Source organism: Coptis chinensis, chromosome 6 (assembly GCF_015680905.1).
Source record: "Coptis chinensis isolate HL-2020 chromosome 6, ASM1568090v1, whole genome shotgun sequence".
Lineage (NCBI taxonomy): Eukaryota > Viridiplantae > Streptophyta > Magnoliopsida > Ranunculales > Ranunculaceae > Coptis > Coptis chinensis.
Window position 1 is genome coordinate 3,126,514 of NC_141461.1, and position 20,799 is coordinate 3,147,312.

At 36.0% G+C, this 20,799-nt stretch overlaps 3 protein-coding genes across 5 annotated transcripts; 2 read left to right on the forward strand and 1 right to left on the reverse strand.

The window, feature by feature from the left end:
- The first annotated feature begins 356 nt into the window (after positions 1-356).
- Positions 357-5,359, forward strand: LOC147490763 (protein kinase STUNTED-like). Its single transcript, XM_086566334.1, has 9 exons — positions 357-2,027; positions 2,137-2,383; positions 2,491-3,219; positions 3,403-3,651; positions 3,738-3,901; positions 4,153-4,232; positions 4,324-4,471; positions 4,569-4,718; positions 4,808-5,359. Exons 1-9 carry the CDS (start codon positions 1,698-1,700, stop codon positions 5,051-5,053), a joined length of 2,343 nt encoding a protein of 780 aa, XP_086422460.1. The 5' UTR covers positions 357-1,697; the 3' UTR covers positions 5,054-5,359.
- A 5,168-nt stretch (positions 5,360-10,527) lies between these two features.
- Positions 10,528-12,840, forward strand: LOC147490764 (uncharacterized). The gene is made up of 2 exons (XM_086565388.1): positions 10,528-11,580; positions 12,305-12,840. The coding sequence occupies exons 1-2, from the start codon at positions 10,793-10,795 to the stop codon at positions 12,390-12,392; spliced, it is 876 nt and encodes a 291-aa protein (XP_086421514.1). The 5' UTR covers positions 10,528-10,792; the 3' UTR covers positions 12,393-12,840.
- A 233-nt stretch (positions 12,841-13,073) lies between these two features.
- Positions 13,074-18,578, reverse strand: LOC147490765 (uncharacterized). Of its 3 annotated transcripts, none has more exons than XM_086565389.1 (7): positions 18,047-18,578; positions 17,828-17,954; positions 16,691-16,852; positions 15,721-15,770; positions 14,903-15,056; positions 13,581-13,647; positions 13,074-13,492 (listed from the first exon to the last, which is right to left on the reverse strand). In XM_086565389.1, the coding sequence occupies exons 1-7, from the start codon at positions 18,272-18,274 to the stop codon at positions 13,438-13,440; spliced, it is 843 nt and encodes a 280-aa protein (XP_086421515.1). In that variant the 5' UTR covers positions 18,275-18,578; the 3' UTR covers positions 13,074-13,437. The 3 variants fall into 3 exon arrangements, with proteins under 3 accessions (XP_086421515.1, XP_086421516.1, XP_086421517.1); XM_086565390.1 differs by having other exon boundaries at positions 15,721-15,767; positions 18,047-18,355; XM_086565391.1 differs by lacking the exons at positions 13,074-13,492; positions 13,581-13,647 and adding an exon at positions 14,178-14,315 and having other exon boundaries at positions 18,047-18,356.
- Between the last annotated feature and the right edge of the window lie 2,221 nt (positions 18,579-20,799).

The following is a 20,799-nucleotide window of genomic DNA, read 5'->3' on the forward strand; positions in this document are numbered from 1 at the left end:
CACCATACACAAGAACACAACAGTTAATAACACCTCCCTTTTAATACGCAGGAAAATCTTGTTGACTCTAGTCTCTGAAGTCCCTATCATTGTCTACTAAAGCAGCATCTCGTAATCCGAGTCGTTGAAATACATTTATGTACTCGAGTACTTGATAAAGTTGATAATCAATACTAAAATACAACATGTAGTATTTTAATACAGTGTCGCGCAATCCATCACATCAGAATCCCACCTTCCTGCAGACTTGCTTTCTTTATCTCTTTTGGTGTGCAGCCACATAGTTTAACTAACAAAAGCAACTGAAAGCGAGCTATTAAGCGACGGCAGTTAAGCAATTCCATCTCTAAGCTAATTTTAGTTAACGTTTTATTTTCGCATAGACCCCTATATTTTGTGTCTAGTTATAATAACGTCCTTCGTTATTTGTTGGCATTTTTTACTCCCTTGATTAGGTTGTGTTAGGCAAATTTTTTGGTTATTAGCTTACTATAAAATACTAGAAACTGTCATTTTTTGAAACTTTCATAATTCTACCTTATGATTTCATTAATTTCAAATTCTTGTATGTAATTAAGTCCATTGTGAGTAAATGAGGTGGTGGTGGTGGTTATTATTAGAGTTTTTCTTTTTTTCCCCTCATAATATGCTATTAGCTAAGATGTCATTTAATTATCGAAAAAAAAGAAAGAAGCTAAGATGTCATTTTACAAATTGCACGAAAAAAAACAAAACAAAGTAATTGGGCTGAGAGCCCAATTTTCCTAAAACATTGCCTGAAGTCCACCTTGAATTTTAATTTCAAATTTAAAGAAAAAATATAAATTAATTATCTTTTTTTCTATTTTCACTCCACTGATTTTATGGTGGATACGATTGATATTCTACACTTGTTGCAAAAGTTTGGAATACTTATAGAATTTGGCTCCCTATTTTTTGTTTACAACAGATTAATTTGGTAACTCATTAAAATCTTTTAATGGGAACTAAATCGGGAAAAAATCGTTGAAACAATTTTTAGCAATCAAAAGGCCCTTGCTACCACTGTTGTACAAAGCCATGGAAATCTGAGGGATAGTTCTGGATGATGGGTCAGTCCGATTTTTCTTAAATTCAAAATTAAAATTTCTGATGGAGTTGGGACCAAATTATTATTGGGTTTTGTTTTTAGGCCCTAATCATTGAAAAGTAAAATTATTTTTCAAATGTTGCGGGTCAAAACAAAAGTATATTTAAAATGTCGTAAGGACTTTGGTTATCTCTGTTGGTGATCCCATAACAATATTGTTATACAAATAAAATGAACCCTAAGCTCTGACTTTAAAACAATAAAATTTAATAACATAGAAATTTCATTAACTTAGGCACTGTGACTGTTATCATATTTAATGCATCCGTTGTTTCTCTCATGAAATAGTTTTGCTATTCCTCTAATGACAAGATTGCCATACTTCATATATCAAAATACTGAAAGTTGCTTAGTTAATCCCATGGTAGGCAAAATGTTTTAACACCTCTCACATGAAATGAATCAGTATCCACTAGTCAGCATTGAGTCTGACCTTAATACCTTATCACACATGCTTGTTAAGTTGTTAGTGTACTAAAACAATTAAGTCAAAAATGTAAGGATCTATATTGAAATAGCCTTTTAATTATCAAACAACCAACACTATACAACATTACTAAACCAACACATGCTCAGAAGTCATATCAACCAGGCGACAAGAACTGAAAAAATGAAAATGAAGAACATAATCATGAAAAAACAAGAAGAAGAAGAAGAAGAAGAAGATTCTGACAAGAGTAAAACTATTGTAGTAGGAATGAAATTGGATCAAGAAAGCAAAGAGTTACTTACATGGGCACTAGTTAAAGTAGCTCAACCTGGGGACTCTGTAATTGCTTTGCATGTTCTAAATAATACAAAGATTCTAGACCAAGAAGGGGAATCTCCATTATTAGCTTTAGTTAAAGCTTTTGATTCTGTTCTGTCTGTTTATGAAGGTTTTTGTCACTTAAAGCAGGTACGTGTTCTTCATTTCCAATGAGGTTGTAGTGTTTGTTACTCTGTTTTGGTGTTTTCTTGTTCTTTTAACTGAATAGATATGAAGTTGTTTATTGAATTGTTTGTAGGTTGATCTAAAGCTTAAAATTTGCCGAGGGGCGTGTATTCGGAAAGTTTTGGTACACGAGGTGAAATCTTATTTGGCTAATAAGATCATTGTCGGGGCTCCTAGTAAAAATCGGCATTCAATAAGACCCTCATCGACTTCAGTAGCTAAGTACTTGGCAAAGAAGCTTCCAAGAGAGTGTTCTGTTATTGCTGTTAATAATGGCAAAGTTGTGTTTCAAAGTGAAAGAACCACACTGGCTAAAAATGGTATGTCTAATTTTAATATTTCTCTTAACATTTTTAGGATCAGTTTGTAACTTTGTACAGGGTTATCTCAGAATTTTCAATTTGGTATTTTTCTCCTTGGGTGGCAGGAATGGATGATGGAAAGCCTACAAGTCTGCTGTTGGCGTTTCATCGGACATTGAGTAGAAATTCTAAAGTATTGAGTGCGGCTGAAATGCTGGATGTGAACAAAAAGAGTCACAAAACTTTTGGTGAAGAGCTACTGAAATCAGAAAATGAGCATACTGAGAAAGGACTCGAGCAAAATTGTTCGGTTTGCGCGAAAAACTCTGTTTCAGTGGATGCCCAATATGCCCAATCGGAAGAAGAGTCTTCTGATGATGCAAGTGTAGATAATACTCTAGCTCTAGTACCAGTACAGACTGAGGAGACAGGTTTGAGTTCAGTTTCCTTATTCGCTTCAGAATTAATTGAGTTGAAACCTGGTTGGCCATTACTTCGCCAGGCTGCATTACCTAATCGGAAAACATATCAAAGCAATTCACTGAGAAAGATCTCAGTAGTTCAATGGGCAATGCAGCTTCCGAACCGGCATTCTTCTCTGGCGCCTTTCAGTCCTGATCGTAAACAGAATGTATTTACTAATCAGGAAGCCCAATATAGATTACCATATCTCGATGGAGATAGTGGCGCAATTGTTCCAGTAGGGGTTGATGTTAGGTTTCCTTGGTCCTCCTTCAACGAGCCATCTAAGAGCCTTCCAAAAGAATTGGAGGGCCTCCACGAGAAGTACTCGTCCACCTGCCGATTGTTTCAATACCAAGAACTTGTATCCGCAACCTCTAAGTTCATACCTGGTTAGTTTTCTTCCGGCCAGTTATTTTTGTTGCACTAGTGTGTTGCATTAAATGTTTGGCATTTTTTTTTCTTGTTTGAGACTTAATTTTAAAAACTTGTACACCTTTTGTTTTTCAACTGGTTGGAGCTTGGCTTCTAGAAATTTAGATCTCCTTTTAAATACACTTCTTTGGTAATTTCAGAGAAATTGATTGGAAAGGGAGGCAGTAGTCAAGTTTATAGGGGGTGTCTTGCAGATGGCAAGGAATTAGCTGTGAAAATCTTAAATCCATCTGAAGAAGCAGTAAAGGAGTTCGTTCTAGAAATTGAGATCATCACTACCTTGCACCACAAAAACATCATTTCCCTCTTTGGCTTTTGCTTTGAGGACACTAATCTTCTCTTGGTTTATGATTTTTTATCCAGGGGAAGTCTCGACGAGAACCTACATGGTAATTGGTTACCAGTTTAAATTGTATAGATTTCATTAATTTCTTGTTCTTGTTGAGCTCAACTTCCAATATTCCATTTAAAACAGGTAACAAAAGTAACAAGCTTTCATTTGGTTGGGGAGAGAGAAATAAGGTTGCTTTGGGTGTCGCTGAGGCATTGCATTATCTACACAGTGAAAGTGCCCAACCTGTGATTCACAGGGATGTGAAATCATCAAATATTCTTCTCTCAGATGATTTTGAGCCTCAGGTGCTACTTCATTTAATCTTTGTATACTATTTTGAATGGTTGTCTCAAGTATTTCTGTACGATATATTAGTGATTACACGTCACTTTGAGTCGCTCAAGCCCTGTGTGTGTGTGTGTGGGGAGGTGTAACGGACAGACACCAACCAAGAGTTCGCTCCCGCTCTCAATTGTTTAGTTTTATGAAAAATACTGTAAGAAAACGATGATGGCAAATCTGTTAATGCTGATATAAGTCTTGTTTGTACATACAGCTTTCTGATTTTGGACTTGCAAAGTGGGCTTCCACCTCATCATCCCATTTAACATGCACTGATGTTGCCGGAACTTTCGGGTTTGTACTTTCTGTAACTAGTCTATTTTCAGTGAGCAAATATATAAATACTATGTATATGTCTAACCTAGTATGAAATTTTCCGGTGCAGATATTTGGCTCCGGAGTACTTCATGTATGGAAAAGTAAATGAGAAGATTGATGTCTATGCCTATGGTGTCGTACTACTTGAAATTTTATCAGGAAGAAAGCCAATTAGTAATGAGTGCCCAAAAGGCCAAGAGAGCCTTGTGATGTGGGTAAGTCCTCCCACTTAATACTTCTGATGTACCATTACTCTACATGAATTTACATCTTGAGTTACAAGTAAGAATGCATGAATGGATATATTTCTAGGCAAAACCAATTCTAAATGGTGGGAAGATTGTACAATTGTTGGATCCAATTCTGGGAGATAGTTATGACTCTGAACAAATGGAGAGGATGGCTTTAGCTGCTTGTCTCTGCATCAGACGTGCACCCCGAGCTCGACCTCATATGAGTCTCGTAAGTGACCTGATATTCGTCTTCCAGTCACTTCTACATCCTTTTGTTTATTGTTATAGTACTTACAACAACTGTCTCAACTACAACAGGTCTTGAAACTCCTTCTAGGCGATATTGAGGTAACCAAGTGGGCTAGGCAACAGGTACTTGCTTCAGAGGATTTTGACGTGTTAGACGAAGAATCATTACCACCAACCAACATCCAGTCACACATTAACCTCGCTTTGCTTGATGTAGAGGATGATTCACTCTCAATCAGCAGCATAGAGCAGGGTCTGTCAATAGAGAGTTACTTGCAGGGGAGGTGTAGCCGCTCATCGAGCTTTGACCAATAGACTCTTCTCTGTAAAGTGATTCTGTGTGCATATTGTTAGTATAACTTTTTCCTTTTTGGTTGTTCTTTATCATTTTCAAAATGGCCATATTAAAAAGTTACAAGTTGGTCTTGGATGAGAGGTGGTTTACAAAAGTTGTTCCCTCCTCCTTGCCTCAATCAAATTTCTCATTTGTTTGTGCTTATGATGTAGTAGCGACTTTAGTCGTTCTGCTTGGGTTTTGATGATTGAAAAGCTTGAGTACTGATGGGTGTATAATTTTAATGTTATAAACGAATAAAATTTTCATTGACAAGTTTTATAGTAGCACTGCCTATCACTTGTTTTTACTGGTTTCATATACAAGGTTATTCTGAATTGGTTATTACGATAGAAATTCCATCACATTCCATAACTAATATAAACCCGTTGGTCTTCATAAGGGTGGTGTTTTTCTAACGAATCAATTAGACGAATAACTTTTAACTCAATTGTAAGGTGGTCTTTCACGCATATCATCTACTTGTTTTGCCATAACCTCTTCAGCGGAAGAGAATAAAATGCAATACACTGTACTCTAAATATAACTCAATAGTGGGCTTCTACGATAATCTAACGTGGACTAGAGTACTAGACCATTTGGAGAATCGTTTTAAGGCATAGAGTAGGGCATGATATATATCGCCGATACTTTATAATATAAGGCCTAAAATATCACCGACATATATATATTTTTAGTACACCGATATCGATATATCTGATATATATCCACCGAATATTGAATTTTTTTTCTCCGATATCTATTGAAATTTCCGATATAAATATTTATATTGTCGATATAAGCGATATATGTGATATTTACGATATATATCATTTAACTTTTTGACTATTTTTTAATATAAATATCCAATATTTCTAATATTTTACGATATTTTTTTATTGATATTTATGATATTTTAGATAGTTTGAATTGGTCACAAAAAAATAGATATATCCAATATATATCAGTATTTTGGGCCTTGCTTTATATGCTTTACAAATAACTAGAATGATCTCATCTCAACTAACTAGAATTAACTTGCATGGATTTTCAAAACGTTATCGTTCTAAAAGAAAAGAATAGTGCGACAAAATAAAAAATAGAGACGTTGCGGTAAAAAAAATAAAAATAATAGGAAGACAGGCATCACCGAGGAACCGAGTCACCAAGGGCCAAGGGGGCTACCAAAGTACCGTGCACCAACATAAAACTAGTCAGGCTTTGATTTCTTTACTGGCCGATGTCCGGATTTTGCAAGTGGGCATGAAACCACTTTCATTCAATATTTGTACACTCATTGACTTCATTGTACTTACAAGTTACAAGGCCGAAGTGACTTTGTAAACCAGTTCTTGGATACAGACCTATGAGATGGCCTACAAGGTCCTGAAACAGGTCATTGTAGACCTATGAGATGGCTTTATGACCTTTATCTGTACGTGTTACAACTTACAAGGCCAGTGTTCGAAAGGCCCACAAAAAACTTGTAAACAAAGAGTCCAAAACTATCAAGACTTCAGAGTTTGCTGAGATTTGACTTTTGAGACACAAGCAATCCAACGTGTATCTATCCAAGTATCCATTATCCAAGGTTATCTAATCTTCTTCTTTTTTGTGGGCCTTTCGAACATAGGCCTTGTAAGTTGTAACACGTATGGCACAAGGGAATAGCCCACATCCGAGTGATTTTTTCAGCAAAATTTTCACGGTTGTGTTGACGACTACTCGGAAACTAAACATGGCAATCCAAAGAAACTAAACCAAATTTTGTACTATTATCAAAACGATGATGTACAACTAAGCAATAACAAATATCCACGCCAGATCGTGTAGCCTGGCTGGTCAGCGCATTATGCGTACTATTCCATTAGGAGGTCTTGGGTTAGTCTTTTACTGTCTCCTTGGATGAACATGTTGAGTTTGTCCCCTGTGGAGACCCAGCCTCCACTGCAAGGTTGATCAGAAAATCAAATATAATGCCGCATACTAGACTATTAATGTATATCCTATTACTCCTATTAGCACTGATGGTGGACAAAATCATACATGTACTAGCCAAATTTTGTGCTACGGTTTAGATGGAGGTTCCATTGATTGATGATAACTAATATATAATGGCAAATTGCCAATCATCTTCATAAATCATGATATAGTACTAGAAGAGTCAGCATCAACTATCCCTGCTATGGCCATGGCCATGGCCATAAGTACCCATTACTCCACCTATGGTGTTCTCTTTGTTTTGCATTAACTGATTAACAATCCTCCGTTGTCGGCCAGGAATCAGGATAGATCAACGTGGCCAAACATTTCCCTGACTTTCTGCATTGAAATCGTCCAGCTATTTTGGACTTATTTTTATGACGGCCTACCCTTCTAGTAAATGAATTGAGTAACGAAAGTTTTTACTAACCTGATGTTGTAAACTTGTAATGTTTGGTGATAAAATGCAATTAGCAAAATAATTGCGGATAATTCAGACCTGATTAAGAGACTTGTTGACTTACAAAATGATATACCACCCTGAAAATGAACGGTCTACAATTCTTAATTTGTCTGTTGGTGAAAACAATACCAATCGATTCCACTAAGACAATCTACTACTCTAATAAAAAATCCAATCTTTTATTACAACCAACAACCACAATTATAAACTATAAATATAACTATCACAAACAAACAATAGAAATATAAAACAAGTAAAACATACCACAATACAAAGATGTATTGTGGTTCGGTCAATGATGTCTACTTCTACAAAAACTAATTTTTTTATAAGTATGAAAAGAAAGATTACAATTATTCCTCTCAAGTCTCTCTATCTTACTACATCACTTATCTCTCTTTACAAATTTTTCTCTTTACAAAGATTTTATCTCGATTTTGATTGCTCTCAAAATTGGTTTTCTCTCACTTCTGTGTTATACTAACATATGACTCATAAGTTACAATTTGGTTTCCTAAAAAAAATTAAAAACCCAAGTCCAATAGGCAACTCCAATTAATTTCCAAAACGAATCAGAAACCCAAATCCAATAGGCAACTCCAATTAGTTTCGATTAGGACCCAACATTGTACAATCTGCAGTCCAGTTGTTTTGATCTAAAGTTTGGCTTCACAGGTTACTTGGACTTCACTGATCCTATCAGTTACTGAAGAGCTTGCAAGCAAGGTATCATCAGTGCTCTGGTACGGCAGTTATGGCTCCAAAGCCTACCGACTGCACAGTTAAAAGGCAAGTTGTTAGGCACTTAGGCTTGGTTTGTTTCAGATTTGTTTTCATGGTTGTTGGTATTGTTTTTTTTATACGTATGACACAATTAATTCTTTGTTGACAGTTAAAAATTGTTCCTGCACGTGAAAAGTGACACATTAGAAAACAATACAGTTGATATTTAATAAATCAATAGTGAAGATGATATCATGATACACAAATAATACAGTGACACTTCACAAATTACCCTTGTTGAAAAAAATTCTGCTATTAAGTATTTAAGTGTGGACCGTTGCAATATTCAAATAAGCATTGAATTGTCATTTTTCGTGGAGTTAAGTAACTAACGAGTAAAATTAAATAAATAAATAAATAAAAATAAAACTTTTTTTTTTCGATAATCTAAAATAAAAACAAAACTAGAATATTCTCTAACGAAAAAATATATGAGTCCGGTTCCTCTATAACCGGGTACAGAGATTGATCTCTGTACCCAACACACACACGTCTCGTATCTCGACGCACACACACACATCTCGGAGCGCACACACAGGTATCGAAACACACACACATCTCGATTTCGAATCAACATTGAGATAACACGGTTGTAGAGATCTCGAACCCAAAATATATATATGTCACTAGGAACAAAAGATTAAAAAACAATCAAGTGGGTTGGCAGATTGATGGAATATGATGGGCCAACATAACGACCATCTGGAAGGTTAAATGATGGAGTGCTACTGTTATCCTTACCTACTTGGGATGATATCCTCCATAATGAAATTTGTCATAATATGCTGGAAAAGAGAACCCTTGGATACGTTTGCTTGAAGACTCAGCTAAACGCTAACGATTGATCATTCGACGTTTTGAACTGACTAGAATACCATTTACTCATACTTCAATCTGGATCACTAGTTTTTGAAATGTACAGTAGATCCGGTCTACATGTCAGGATGAGAAACCACAGAATTTTATTGGTAATCGAATGGTGTTAGTACTTAGTACAACCAGAAATCTTTTGGTCCTCATTCCATTAGCTAATGCCACATGAATCTTTTGGTCCACTTATATGGATTGTGACTTAAGGCAATTGACTTCTCAAGTTGGAGTATTGGACCACCCAAAAGAAAAGAAAATGATATCGCAATCTGTCTTGTGCTGAGGATACGAGCTTGTATGTTTGTACCATTTGATTGTCTGAAGATCTGTATAATGAAATCATGTAAAGAAATTTCTAATAGCATTTCCAATGCAAGTGAGAAACAAAAAAATCAAGAATTTTCACTGTTTCGGAGCAAAAAATTCTTGCCCAATGTAAGAGTGACAATGGCGGTGACTTTTGATTAAGTGAAAACGAAATTAGCAATTGCTACTGAGTTGTGAGCTTTTGAAGGAATGTTTTATTCTGTTTTGTGTGTTTTTTTTTTTTTTTAAATTTTTTCAGACGGAATTAAATATTCCGTCTTTTATTTTGTCCTATGTGTTTTTTCGATTTTTTTTAACTTCAAACGAAATGTTTTATTCCGTCCGGCGCGTTTTTTCGATTTTTACATTTAGACGGAATCCGAAATTTAAAATCACCTCTGTATTGGACAACATTTTCTTGTTTTTCACCAAAAAAAAAAAATAGTCCTACTTAGAAGTGAAAAAAAAATGATTGCATTGAAAATGCTCTAAATAATAAAAAATTTATCACAGAAAGATGCATGACTACCCGTCAGTCAAGTAATGCAAACCCGTTCAACGCGCCATTTTCATTCGTAAGTGCAGATTCTCCGATAAATTTTATAATGTTTGGATTGCACATATCAATGACTTCACATACTAAATCCATGTCCTACTGTTTAAAGAAATTGTGATTCACACGGCACAAAAGTTAGAGGTATTGAAATCTTGATCGAAAAACATAATTAAATCTCAAAGTTGTAATAAGTCAATTACAAGTTGTGTGCTGAAGATGGTGCATGCTCTTTCCTAAACTACTAATATTGTCTCCGTATTATATGATATATATCACAAGCTCACAGCCTTCTCACAATTAAGTCAAAATCACATGATTGTGTAGAGATCTGTATGCTTTGGAATGACATAATCACTTCACATTACACATCATCTCTCCATCCTATAGATTGTGTTATGATATTATATTCTTCTGAAGAAAATAAAGAGGCTTAAGTTACCTCCTCTCTCCTCTTCTTTTTGAAAATAAAATTGATATTATGAAGGCACCATCATATATGTGCATGCGTAATTGCTTATGCGGAGTTAGAGACTAATAAATCCGAGGAGGACAAACTTCCAAGGATGACAATAATTCAAATCGCTCATTTGTTAAAAACGTAGTGTTTTTAAAAAACAAACTATATACGCCATCTAGAAACTCTTGACTTTAATGCAACCATGAAGCCCACATAAGCTTTCTACTGGTACATGACAACGACTTTGCCGGTGAAGATAATATCCATCTTTTTCTTTCCTTTCATTCATCTTTTCCAAAACCATGCTTCATCTCCCACAAGAACTAACCATGAACCATGTCGATACATCAGATCATGTCGGTAAGTTGTATAGTAACTTTGATGGTTCTAAAATGATAAACTTTGGTACACAGTTTAGACAAACAGGTAGAAAGTATAATGGTATGTATGGTGATCGTAGTGGTGGTGGTGAGGGAATTGAATTTAGTGCTCAAAGCGATGAGTCAGGTGTTATTTCACCACCTTTGTGGAAAACTAGTCCACCAAAAAGTCCACCAACAGAAACTACTCCATTACAATCTCACACCTATAATCACCACCATTACCGGTTACTATCTCCTACGTCCCGTTCACAAGCTATCGCTAGAGGCAAGGAGGAGTTGATGCAGATGGTTAAGAACATGCCAGAAACAACCTATGAACTTTCTTTGAAAGATCTCGTGGAGCACTCAAGGATTCAAGGAGTTGGACACACAACTGTGGTAGAAGATACAGAACTAGGTAAAAATTTTAATACTAACAAAGCTGGGGGGAAAAAAAAGAAGAAAACTGGCAAGGCAATATTGAGAAGTGGAAGCATGGACAATGGACCATTTCTTCTGAAGATGTTCATCCCAATTTTTTTGGGGCGGAAGAAGAAGAAGAGCTTGATAACTGGTACTTGTGCAAAAGTATCACCAAGACCGATAGAGGGAGAAAAGGTTGACAAAGATTGGTGGAAAAAGAGGCTCTCAGGTGTAGGAGAGACTGATAACAATGGATCAAGCAGTAGCGGTGGAAGCGGTGGCAGCAGCAATAGCAGTAGACGCAGGTAATATGTACTTCCTTGGAAAAATTATGAACTAGATCAGGGATTCAGTCAATAACTTATCCAACTCTAGGTAAAATCATTTTTTAGTTTAGCATTAGAAGTGCTATGTATTATTCGTTTCTCGATCTTCTGATTTGCTCTGTCTATTTTCTGTTGGAAAATACGAACAGATCACAGACACTAATTAGGGAGAACCTGTTGACCCTTTCCATTAGTGAGATTATCTCAAAAATAAAATAAAATTCGTGTTCTTTATTTTAATAATAATCCATTTTAAGCGACACGCATACCTGAAAAACATCATCTGTCCTGCAATATACAAGCACATATTTGCTTTGCATGTTTGATTAGTCTGCAAATAGAAACAACTAAGTTAACGGAAAAAAAGTATTAACAACTTAAGTCCAAATCCAAAAAGGACAGGTGTAGAGTCTCTGGCTGATATAGTTCAATGCATGATCTAGGCTGAAGCTTAATGCCTTTAGAGTTAGGGAATCAACAACCCTGGCCATGAAAAACCAGAATAACTTGGATAACTGTCTAAAACTGTCATAGGGAATCCATATATTGAGCTGTAATCAATAACCTGAATGAACTTTAGATAGTTTTAGAAAGGTACACAACCTGAATGGTACATATCAGACAGTTTGTAGACAATGCAAAACATGAAGTGATGAAATGTGTTTTACGATGATACTGAATATATCTTCTACTTGTCTTGCAGAAGTATGAATGCTTTCTTACCTGGTTGTTTGTCCTTCCTGAACAACAAGAAAATCAAAAGCAAGGAGCAGAAAAGCAGTCAGTTTTGATTTTTGAACCTTCACAAGAAAGCAAGTCTTGTATATATTCAGAGGAAGTAAAGTAGGACAGACTACTGCAAGAAAAGTTAGCAGCAAAACATATAGTTGTTATTTTCATAGTCTGGTTATAGCAATCCAGTGAGTTCAGTGCTGTTATGGGGGTTATTAACCTAAGCACAGTGTGTAGTGAGTATTACCTGCACACAAGTGCTAGTGCATCCATGAGAAGATCCTATACTCTTTGCAGCATGAATACCAACAGACATGTTACTATATGGCTGGCAACAAAAAAAGAGTGACCAATGAAGAAGATTGACAACAACTAAGAGCACTTCCCAAAACTTCCTAGATCTATGTCAATGTATCTGGTCTATGTATATCGTTTAGGCTTTTCACCTTCACATTTTTGTTCTTTGTTACATTTCTGTTTAAAGCAAGCCATGCCAAGGTTTTGAAACTGCGTCTATAACATTTTTGATAGCTGGGACTATGGTGTAAGAGTAGTTGTGCATTATGAATAATTTTGATCCACGTGATAAGAGAATGGTAGAAACCCACACGCAAAATAGGTGTTGAACATTGAGTTTCACTATCCTAACATTGAACAGGACAGAAACGTGGAGAGAATCCTTTGAACATAATGCCAGAAAATTTCCCTTTGAATAAGAAAATGCACATGAAACAGAATCATGCTAAACAGATACTTTCTTGAATTGGCATTTATTGAATGTGTTTTGAAACATTACAACAAATTGACAAGGTGCAAGTATTGTGTTTCGATCAGTAAAAACAAAATGAAACTGAAAGAACAAAGAATATACATACATCTACAAGCATCATAAGGACACGTAATGGCAACTGCATCAGGAAACTCCGTGTGAAAACTTGATTGCTGCGGGTTTGCCATTCTATGCAGGTATAGTATCGTTAATCCAGGCCTCTCTTTCTCATCCATTTGATTTGTTTGACTGTTCATAACTATATTCTCCATTCCCAAGGAGGCCACAAACTTTTCTATGGCATGCATTGGTGAAGCCAAATCTAAGAGCTACCTTCAGATATCGTCTCCGTCTTCAGTATCCCCCAGGACAGCTCCTCTAACTTTCGCCCTGCTCGATAAGATGACAAACTATAAGAACTGAATTATGGAGTGATTTGAACCTTAAAGTTGTTCACAGTACAAAGATTCTATATTACCTGCGATATGCTGGGGCAGCCCGGTGACCAACTTTTGTTGAGTGGGAATCCTGGGTGGGTCGTTTTTCTAATATAGGGTAAGAAAAGCATACAAAACTTTAGTTGTCAATGTCTCAATGATATCCAAGAAAGAACGAAGATAGAGAGAATATAAATAACTCTCCAACAATAGCATGAAGCAAGTAGAGGAGTGGAAGTGAGAACACAACCCAGTAAACACAAAAAGTGATCTAAATACTTATATTAAATGAAGATACCAAAAAGGCAAAAATCACAAGTGAAAAGAATACTCTATTAAGTCTTTTCTATGTAACTTGTGAAGTCCTCACTTGAAAGAATGTGTAAAGGAATCCACAGTATAAGAGTATATACCTAATGGGCAGGGAATGATATTTTATATGGTCCAAGTATGTACCTACGTGGCAGAACAATAAGTTGACAAGAGTGTAACAAAAAAATTATCAGCACAATAATGTGCATCGCTTTAGCTTATATATAAGTACCACATATTTACTTCAGTGTATCACATTGTCCAATATCAGCTAAATAGCTGAGGAGACTGCACACGACTTAATTCCTCCCATTCTTTCTACCTACCAACACTCAAGCTTATTTCTATCTGTTATCTGTTATCTGAGGAGAAAACATCTACTGTTTAAAAAGAGCTCGGTTCAGTTCCAACCAAATGGAGAGGTAGAAGAAACCTCTTTGCTTTGTCTGCTGTTGCCAGCGAACCTATAACAGAAAACCATTTGATCAAAGGAAATATCTGGTTTGAATGTGGTATTCAAGATGGGATCTCTATGGATTCTAAGCATCCGCAATCGGATAAGCATATATTTATTGTCAGCTGAAAAGTAACAACATACTGCTGTCAATCAAATTTGGATAAAAGAAATCTGACTAATAATTTGAGAAGGCTTGAATTTTCAAATTAGAAAAACTCATTCAGTCTGTTTTGTTTTACGATAAATCGGTATCTTATTGCAAATAAAGAAAGTAAAGGGGGGGGGAGAACTCATCTGTGTTCATACATCTAACACTTACTGCAGTACAATGCCACTGTAGTGCATTTCTTTTTAATAAGAAGTTTCCTTGTTACATTAGTATATAGTGTACCATCAAAATTCTCTAGTATGTGGCTTAGTGCCATCCGTATACCTAATATAGAGTGAATCAGTCTAGACCGTTTAACGACTTACATACATGAGAACAAAAATATTGAAAGGAGTGAAGTCCAAAAAATTAAATGCTGATATGGGAATGACATAGTCAAATATTTGAAAATTAAATGTGACACACAAAGCAAAAGAGGAACTTACTTGGAGACTTGTGTTTGTCGGAAACTGAAATGAGATCCAAATTACTTGAAGCAGTGACAGGGGATATATTATCAGATGTACTAAGCTTTTGCAGCTTCTGTTTCCTCGAAAATAGAACTGGATCATGTTGGTTTTGAATGTGTTCGTGTCTTGCCTGTTTGGTGAGCAAACAAAGAAGCTGAGTTAGAATCAAAGCTAAAACTTTTATGCAAGATATGCACCTCCACAGCAACATGCAATTCTAAGAAAATTTGTTGAAGCAGTGTAGTCTGAATCACGACGAATCCATGACATTTCTTTTCTTCTTCTATTAGACCAAGTTATAAGTAACAAAACATCGAACAATTATATGGCCAATATTCGTAACAGTGTATTAGTTTTTATACATGATGACATGATTTGCTTTCGTACTATAAATGGATCCGTTTTAGACCGTCGGCACAGCATTGGTACAACAGTCGATATTGTCAAATTTTGACCACTGAAATACTGGCATATAAAATTGGTAGCCGCTCAGTCGACAGATTAAACTTTCAGTGAAATGCCGATGAAATTTTCAACATGATGGACCTATGATATTTAACTGTGAGCCCTGAAACAACGGCATATATCACAAACTACTGCATTATTTTGCGGCATTTGTTCTATGAGTTTGAGAATGAGAACAGATACATCTTGGAAAACCCAGTTAGCATATAAAATAGCAACCAATGTTCCCATTAATTTCAAAAGGAAAAAAGTGCAAACTGACAATAATTCAGAGAATAACTTGCTGAAGTTCAGTTTCAACTATTCTCTAAAGAATTTCAATATTTTACCTGTTCGATGGATGACTTGTTCGTCAATTGCTGACACTTTTCTTGTTCTTCTGGCACCCAAAGTAAAAAAGGTATAAGTAAACAAAAAAAAAAAAAAAACAATAACTATGATTATGCTACAAAGTGCAACACAAACCAGAATGAAATGAAGAATTCAACACATTAGAGATGGATTTTTAAGGGTGTAGACCTGGTCCAAACGCTTCTGTTCCTTAGCCAGGCTAGACTTTAAGATACCTTAATAGAAAATTTGACCAAAGCTTCCATTCCACAATCATTCAGGTTTAGTGGAATTACATTTCCAAGCTAGCCCCCATAACCTTTAAATATTACTTCCATATAGTGATATGCATCGATTCATGCTACCTGGTACATTGATACGGCACAAAGAGACTGAACAATATATTCACGAACCCATCGATAACCTTATTAGGAGGAAGAGACTGACCATTGGTGCGCAGCTCTTAATTAGATACCAAATATTGGTTTTCATCTCTTATGATTAATAGGAGAGGAGAGACTCATTGCAACCAAAGGGTTGGTCTTCCTCTAGTAGAAGATCTAGGAAAAAGGACACTCGTTCGTAGTTTTGTTTTTGTATGGGATATAGGAGTTTTACCAGTATACATTGGTACGCCACTTTTCATAAGTTCCTAACGAATTTGGGACTTACACCACATAAGATCGAAGGATAGTGGACGAGCCTTAGTTGGCATCTTATTAGAACTATATCACAAAAGGTTCACTTCGTCAAATAGAGCTGATTAGTTTAGCATCACGAATTATAGAGTCAACAACAATGTTGACTGAAGACTGAAGAGTATCAACAAAATTTATACCAATAATGATAATGAACATTAACTGGGAAATTTTGTGTGACGAGAAACTATCAAGTATATGATGGATCAAAAAAGAGCAGCAGTAAATCAAGAGGGAATCTCCATTAAAAAAAAAGTAACAGTTCACAAACCTTTGACAGGTAAAGTATGCTTGCTTTTAAATGCTTTAAACAACTGCAGAGATAAATTCGCCATGGCATCACTAGCGGATGACTCCATGAGTCTGTCGAGAGATATAGAGATGCGAGGCATCCCCTTGGATTTGTGAGCTATCAACTTTCCTAATTTTGCACCTGGAGTACAAAGCCCAGAAACCTCAAGGATTAAACACTTTCCATTTAAAAAATTCCAAAAGAATGACATAGTTTATAGGGCACAAGGCTTTATCATCTAAAAAAACCTATGAGGTTTTATCACACCAATGTTCCACAAGCCTTTGAAAATAGTAAAAGACGCAAACAGTTTGCTTAATGAATTGTGAGTACACACACTGGCATTATCATTGATAAAGCTGTGGGGACTTGCTAATGAACCTCCGTGAAACAAATAGACAGACTCTTGTTCCGGTGTCAGCAGCTCATATATGCAGAGACCACTATAAAGTAAAAATAGGAACAGTCATATTGTGACGATTTACATCAAAATAATTAGGACTACCCCCAGTGAAGCTTCCTTCATGAATTTTGTGATCAGGAAGAGAAACTGGACAGCAGAATGCATTTCCAGGGATTCTTTGTAGTCTTAGCAACTGCCAACGCACTTGCGCTCCATGCACTTCATGGAGAGTTTACTTGTTACTATGAAACAACTGGCCGTGTTTCTTTTTCTTTCTTTTTTATGGAAAAAATTGTTAAACTAAACTTGTATCAAGAAACCTAAAACTTAGAATCAATATCCCTACAGTGTTGATTTAACACAAATTGTTTCCACAACTTTGGACCAATAAATTTCATTTCTATCTTCAGCGAGTGAAACTGAAAAATCCCTTACTTGTCCTCTTACTGATAGCTTTTAAACTCGGAATTTCTAGAAGTAAGGCTTTGAGCTTCATCGACTATGGAACAACCGAAAAAGTATAGAAAAGGTCAGCGTCGTGTCTTTTACAGTCCCTACAGTATGCCTAGTAATTGTTCATACATTTAATGCCAAGGCATCTATCTTGCATTATATTATATCCTTTCAAACATATCACAACGTTTCCACATAGCAATATTCCTCCTTTCTATGCCGACTACAACATATTCAAATGAAAGACGAATGCCACTTACCATGATCAGCATCCGAATTCTTGGATTTTGCACTCCCCACAACAAGCTTTACATTATCAGTTTTCAAAGATTCTATAACATAGTCAACAAACTCAGACCACGAACCACCGACTCCAATATCATCCCTCTGTTTACATATTAACAAACAACAGAAACTTACATACATAACAACAAATACAAGGAAAAAAAAAACAAAAAGATAGAGTCTTTAGTCATTACCATGTCTTCAAACTGTTGAATGGAAAGAATGGACTCAAAAGTATAAGAATGGTAATCAGTGACGTGGATTCTGAGTGAATAAATATCCAAAGCATGAACATGAAACAGAAATGGAAGAAAAGAGGTTGAGGATAATGATGATGATGATGAAGAAGAATTGTTGCTGCTTGCCCACTCTGCATTTGCTTTGCCAAATATTGGTTCAAATGCTTCAAATCCATTTGCCATCTTTTATTTTGCAAAAACAAAAAAAATTCAAAGCCTCTGCTTTTATATCGTTCCGTATTTCAGTTTAGGAGAAATATCGCATTATCTCATTTATCCCAATACCAAATGAGCAAGACCCAAATTGAACATTACAATACTAGTACTAGACAAATTAAAAGTTTTTCTCCATTGTAAAGGTTAGGTTTCGTTTTAACCTTACTGATGTAGCCAATTTTTGGAGAGAAATGTGTTTGAGGGATTGAATTGACCGGGTTTGGATGGATGAACTGCATATGTATCAAGTTCAATGGGAAAGACTTGAATCAAGTCTGACGTAGTTTCTTATTCTCTTTATATAAGCAAGATGCCCGTGCCTCTTGATTTCCTGTGTCAGGTTAGATCCAGGTCTTCAGGTTACTTGCAAGCCTTGATGGCGATCGAGTTAAGGACATTTATTGTTAAGCGTGCCTGGAGTCTCGGTCTTAATGGCTGTAGTAAAGACATACGTTACGAGCCGTTGTGGACAAGAAGATTGAGTGCTATGGAGGCCACTTCTGGGCGAGATCGTTTGCTCGACTTGAGTCACTTAGAAGCGAGCTCGCATGACAAGTACGTGAGATCGGTTGGTGGTGACGTCGTTGTGGACGCGAGTTGAATAGGTTTCTTGCCTGAGTCGAGTTACTATGAAGCAAACTTTGAGGACGAGGATATGAGGTTGTTTGGTAGTTTTATATATGTTGGACACGTGTGCGATATTCATTGGATGTGAATATTACCCCCTCACATCCATCTAGTATACGTTTCATTTCGTGCTATATCTTACACATTGTCTTCATCTTTGTGGATGGAGCGATATCCATTAGTTTCATAAAAAGAAAGGTACAACTCTGCTTTCAAGTTTATGTTGGAATTTCAAGTAGATTCATTATGTGAATGAAAACTCACTTGATTCCAACCCTTTGGCTCTCACGTGTCTTTTGGTGGTCAGACTCAAAATATGTGTCTTGTCTTTTGGGTTGTACCTTTTGGAAGAGTTTTCTTTGAAAATGTGTGATGCCTTTTCATAGAGAGACACCTTTGAAAAGGTGTGGTGACTCTTTGAAGAGACACTATTCTTCTATATATACACACTTGCACTTTTACACTTAAGGGTAAGAGAATTAGAGAGCATTCATCACACACAATGTCATATTTCTCGTGTCAAGTTCATTAGATTTCTATAAGTTTTCCAAAGTGTGTGAGAGCACAATAATGGAGAGTTCGCCGAGATATGTCAACTTGGAGTACCCCTTTGACATGTGAGATTGTTTTATCCTGGAAGGCGGACTGAATCTTAATGGTGTGGTGGTACCGTAGCGGGGTGGGCTTAAATTCACTTTAAAGAGAGCGTGTCAAACATGTGACTCAATCTACAATTGATAAGTTTTCTAACTTTTCATTTTCATTGTTTTTGTGAATTTATTAAATGTGATTTCTCATTTTCAATGAAATTGATCCTCTTAAATTTATCTAACAATTTATATATCCTCACTTCTTATATAGTTATATACGTCACTTTAATTACTAAACAAGTGAGATTTCCATACTTCATGTAAATGTCTAAATTTATCCTAAAGGATTATTTGGACATTACACCAAGTTAAGACTTAACTCTCAAGTTAGGGTGAGGAAAAGGGATAGTTTTGGTTGTTATTAATGGCTGCTCTTCATGAGGATGAAGATGCCTACGTATCCAGTCTGTGTATTGGAAGTGGTAGTGAAGTCTGAGTGGATGACGCAGGTTAGGATCAATAATCATACTAGAATCAAGCCACACGTAGTTCTTAGGGGTGGTTTTTATAGGCATTGGATATTAGAATATGTCATATATGTAAAGTCCCACGTTTCTATAAGTGTGGACATCCATATCTAGTAGTTTATATTATCATGTTTTGGATTGCTTCACACCCAATGTAAGTTAGTATAAATATGTAACTTTGGGTAGAGAACCTTAATACAATCACTCTAACCCTAATCAACTCTCTCTCTTAATCTCCAATCTCTCAATCCATTGTTCTTCTTATTGGTTTATCTTAATATATCAATGTTACAACTCTCCTAGCATCACCACTAACACAAAATTTAACATGGTATCAGAGCGTCAGGTTCAAATCAAAGTTTAGTGGTATATTATGAGAGGAATACCTCACTATCAATTAAAATCAAAATCAATTTTTTTCAATTTTCAGTATTCAATTAAAGTTTCAATCTTTCTCACAAGAAGAAGTTCTTCTATCTTGATTCAAGTTTCAATCTTTCTCTGGATGGATTTACTGTTCACCAACACTATTCACCGGCACTGTTCATCGTTCCTGTTCACGGTACTGTTCATCGCTATTGTTCAATGTACTGTTCATTGTCATGTTCAAGATTCTGCAATCTCTGTCTCATTATTATCCATGGTTCAAAAGCCAGGTAATCTCTCTATCTCCGTATTGATCAAGGCGCGCACGCGCTCAAGATTGTCTTCCTACAGGCGCGCGCACCCTTTTCAGTATTCAAAATTC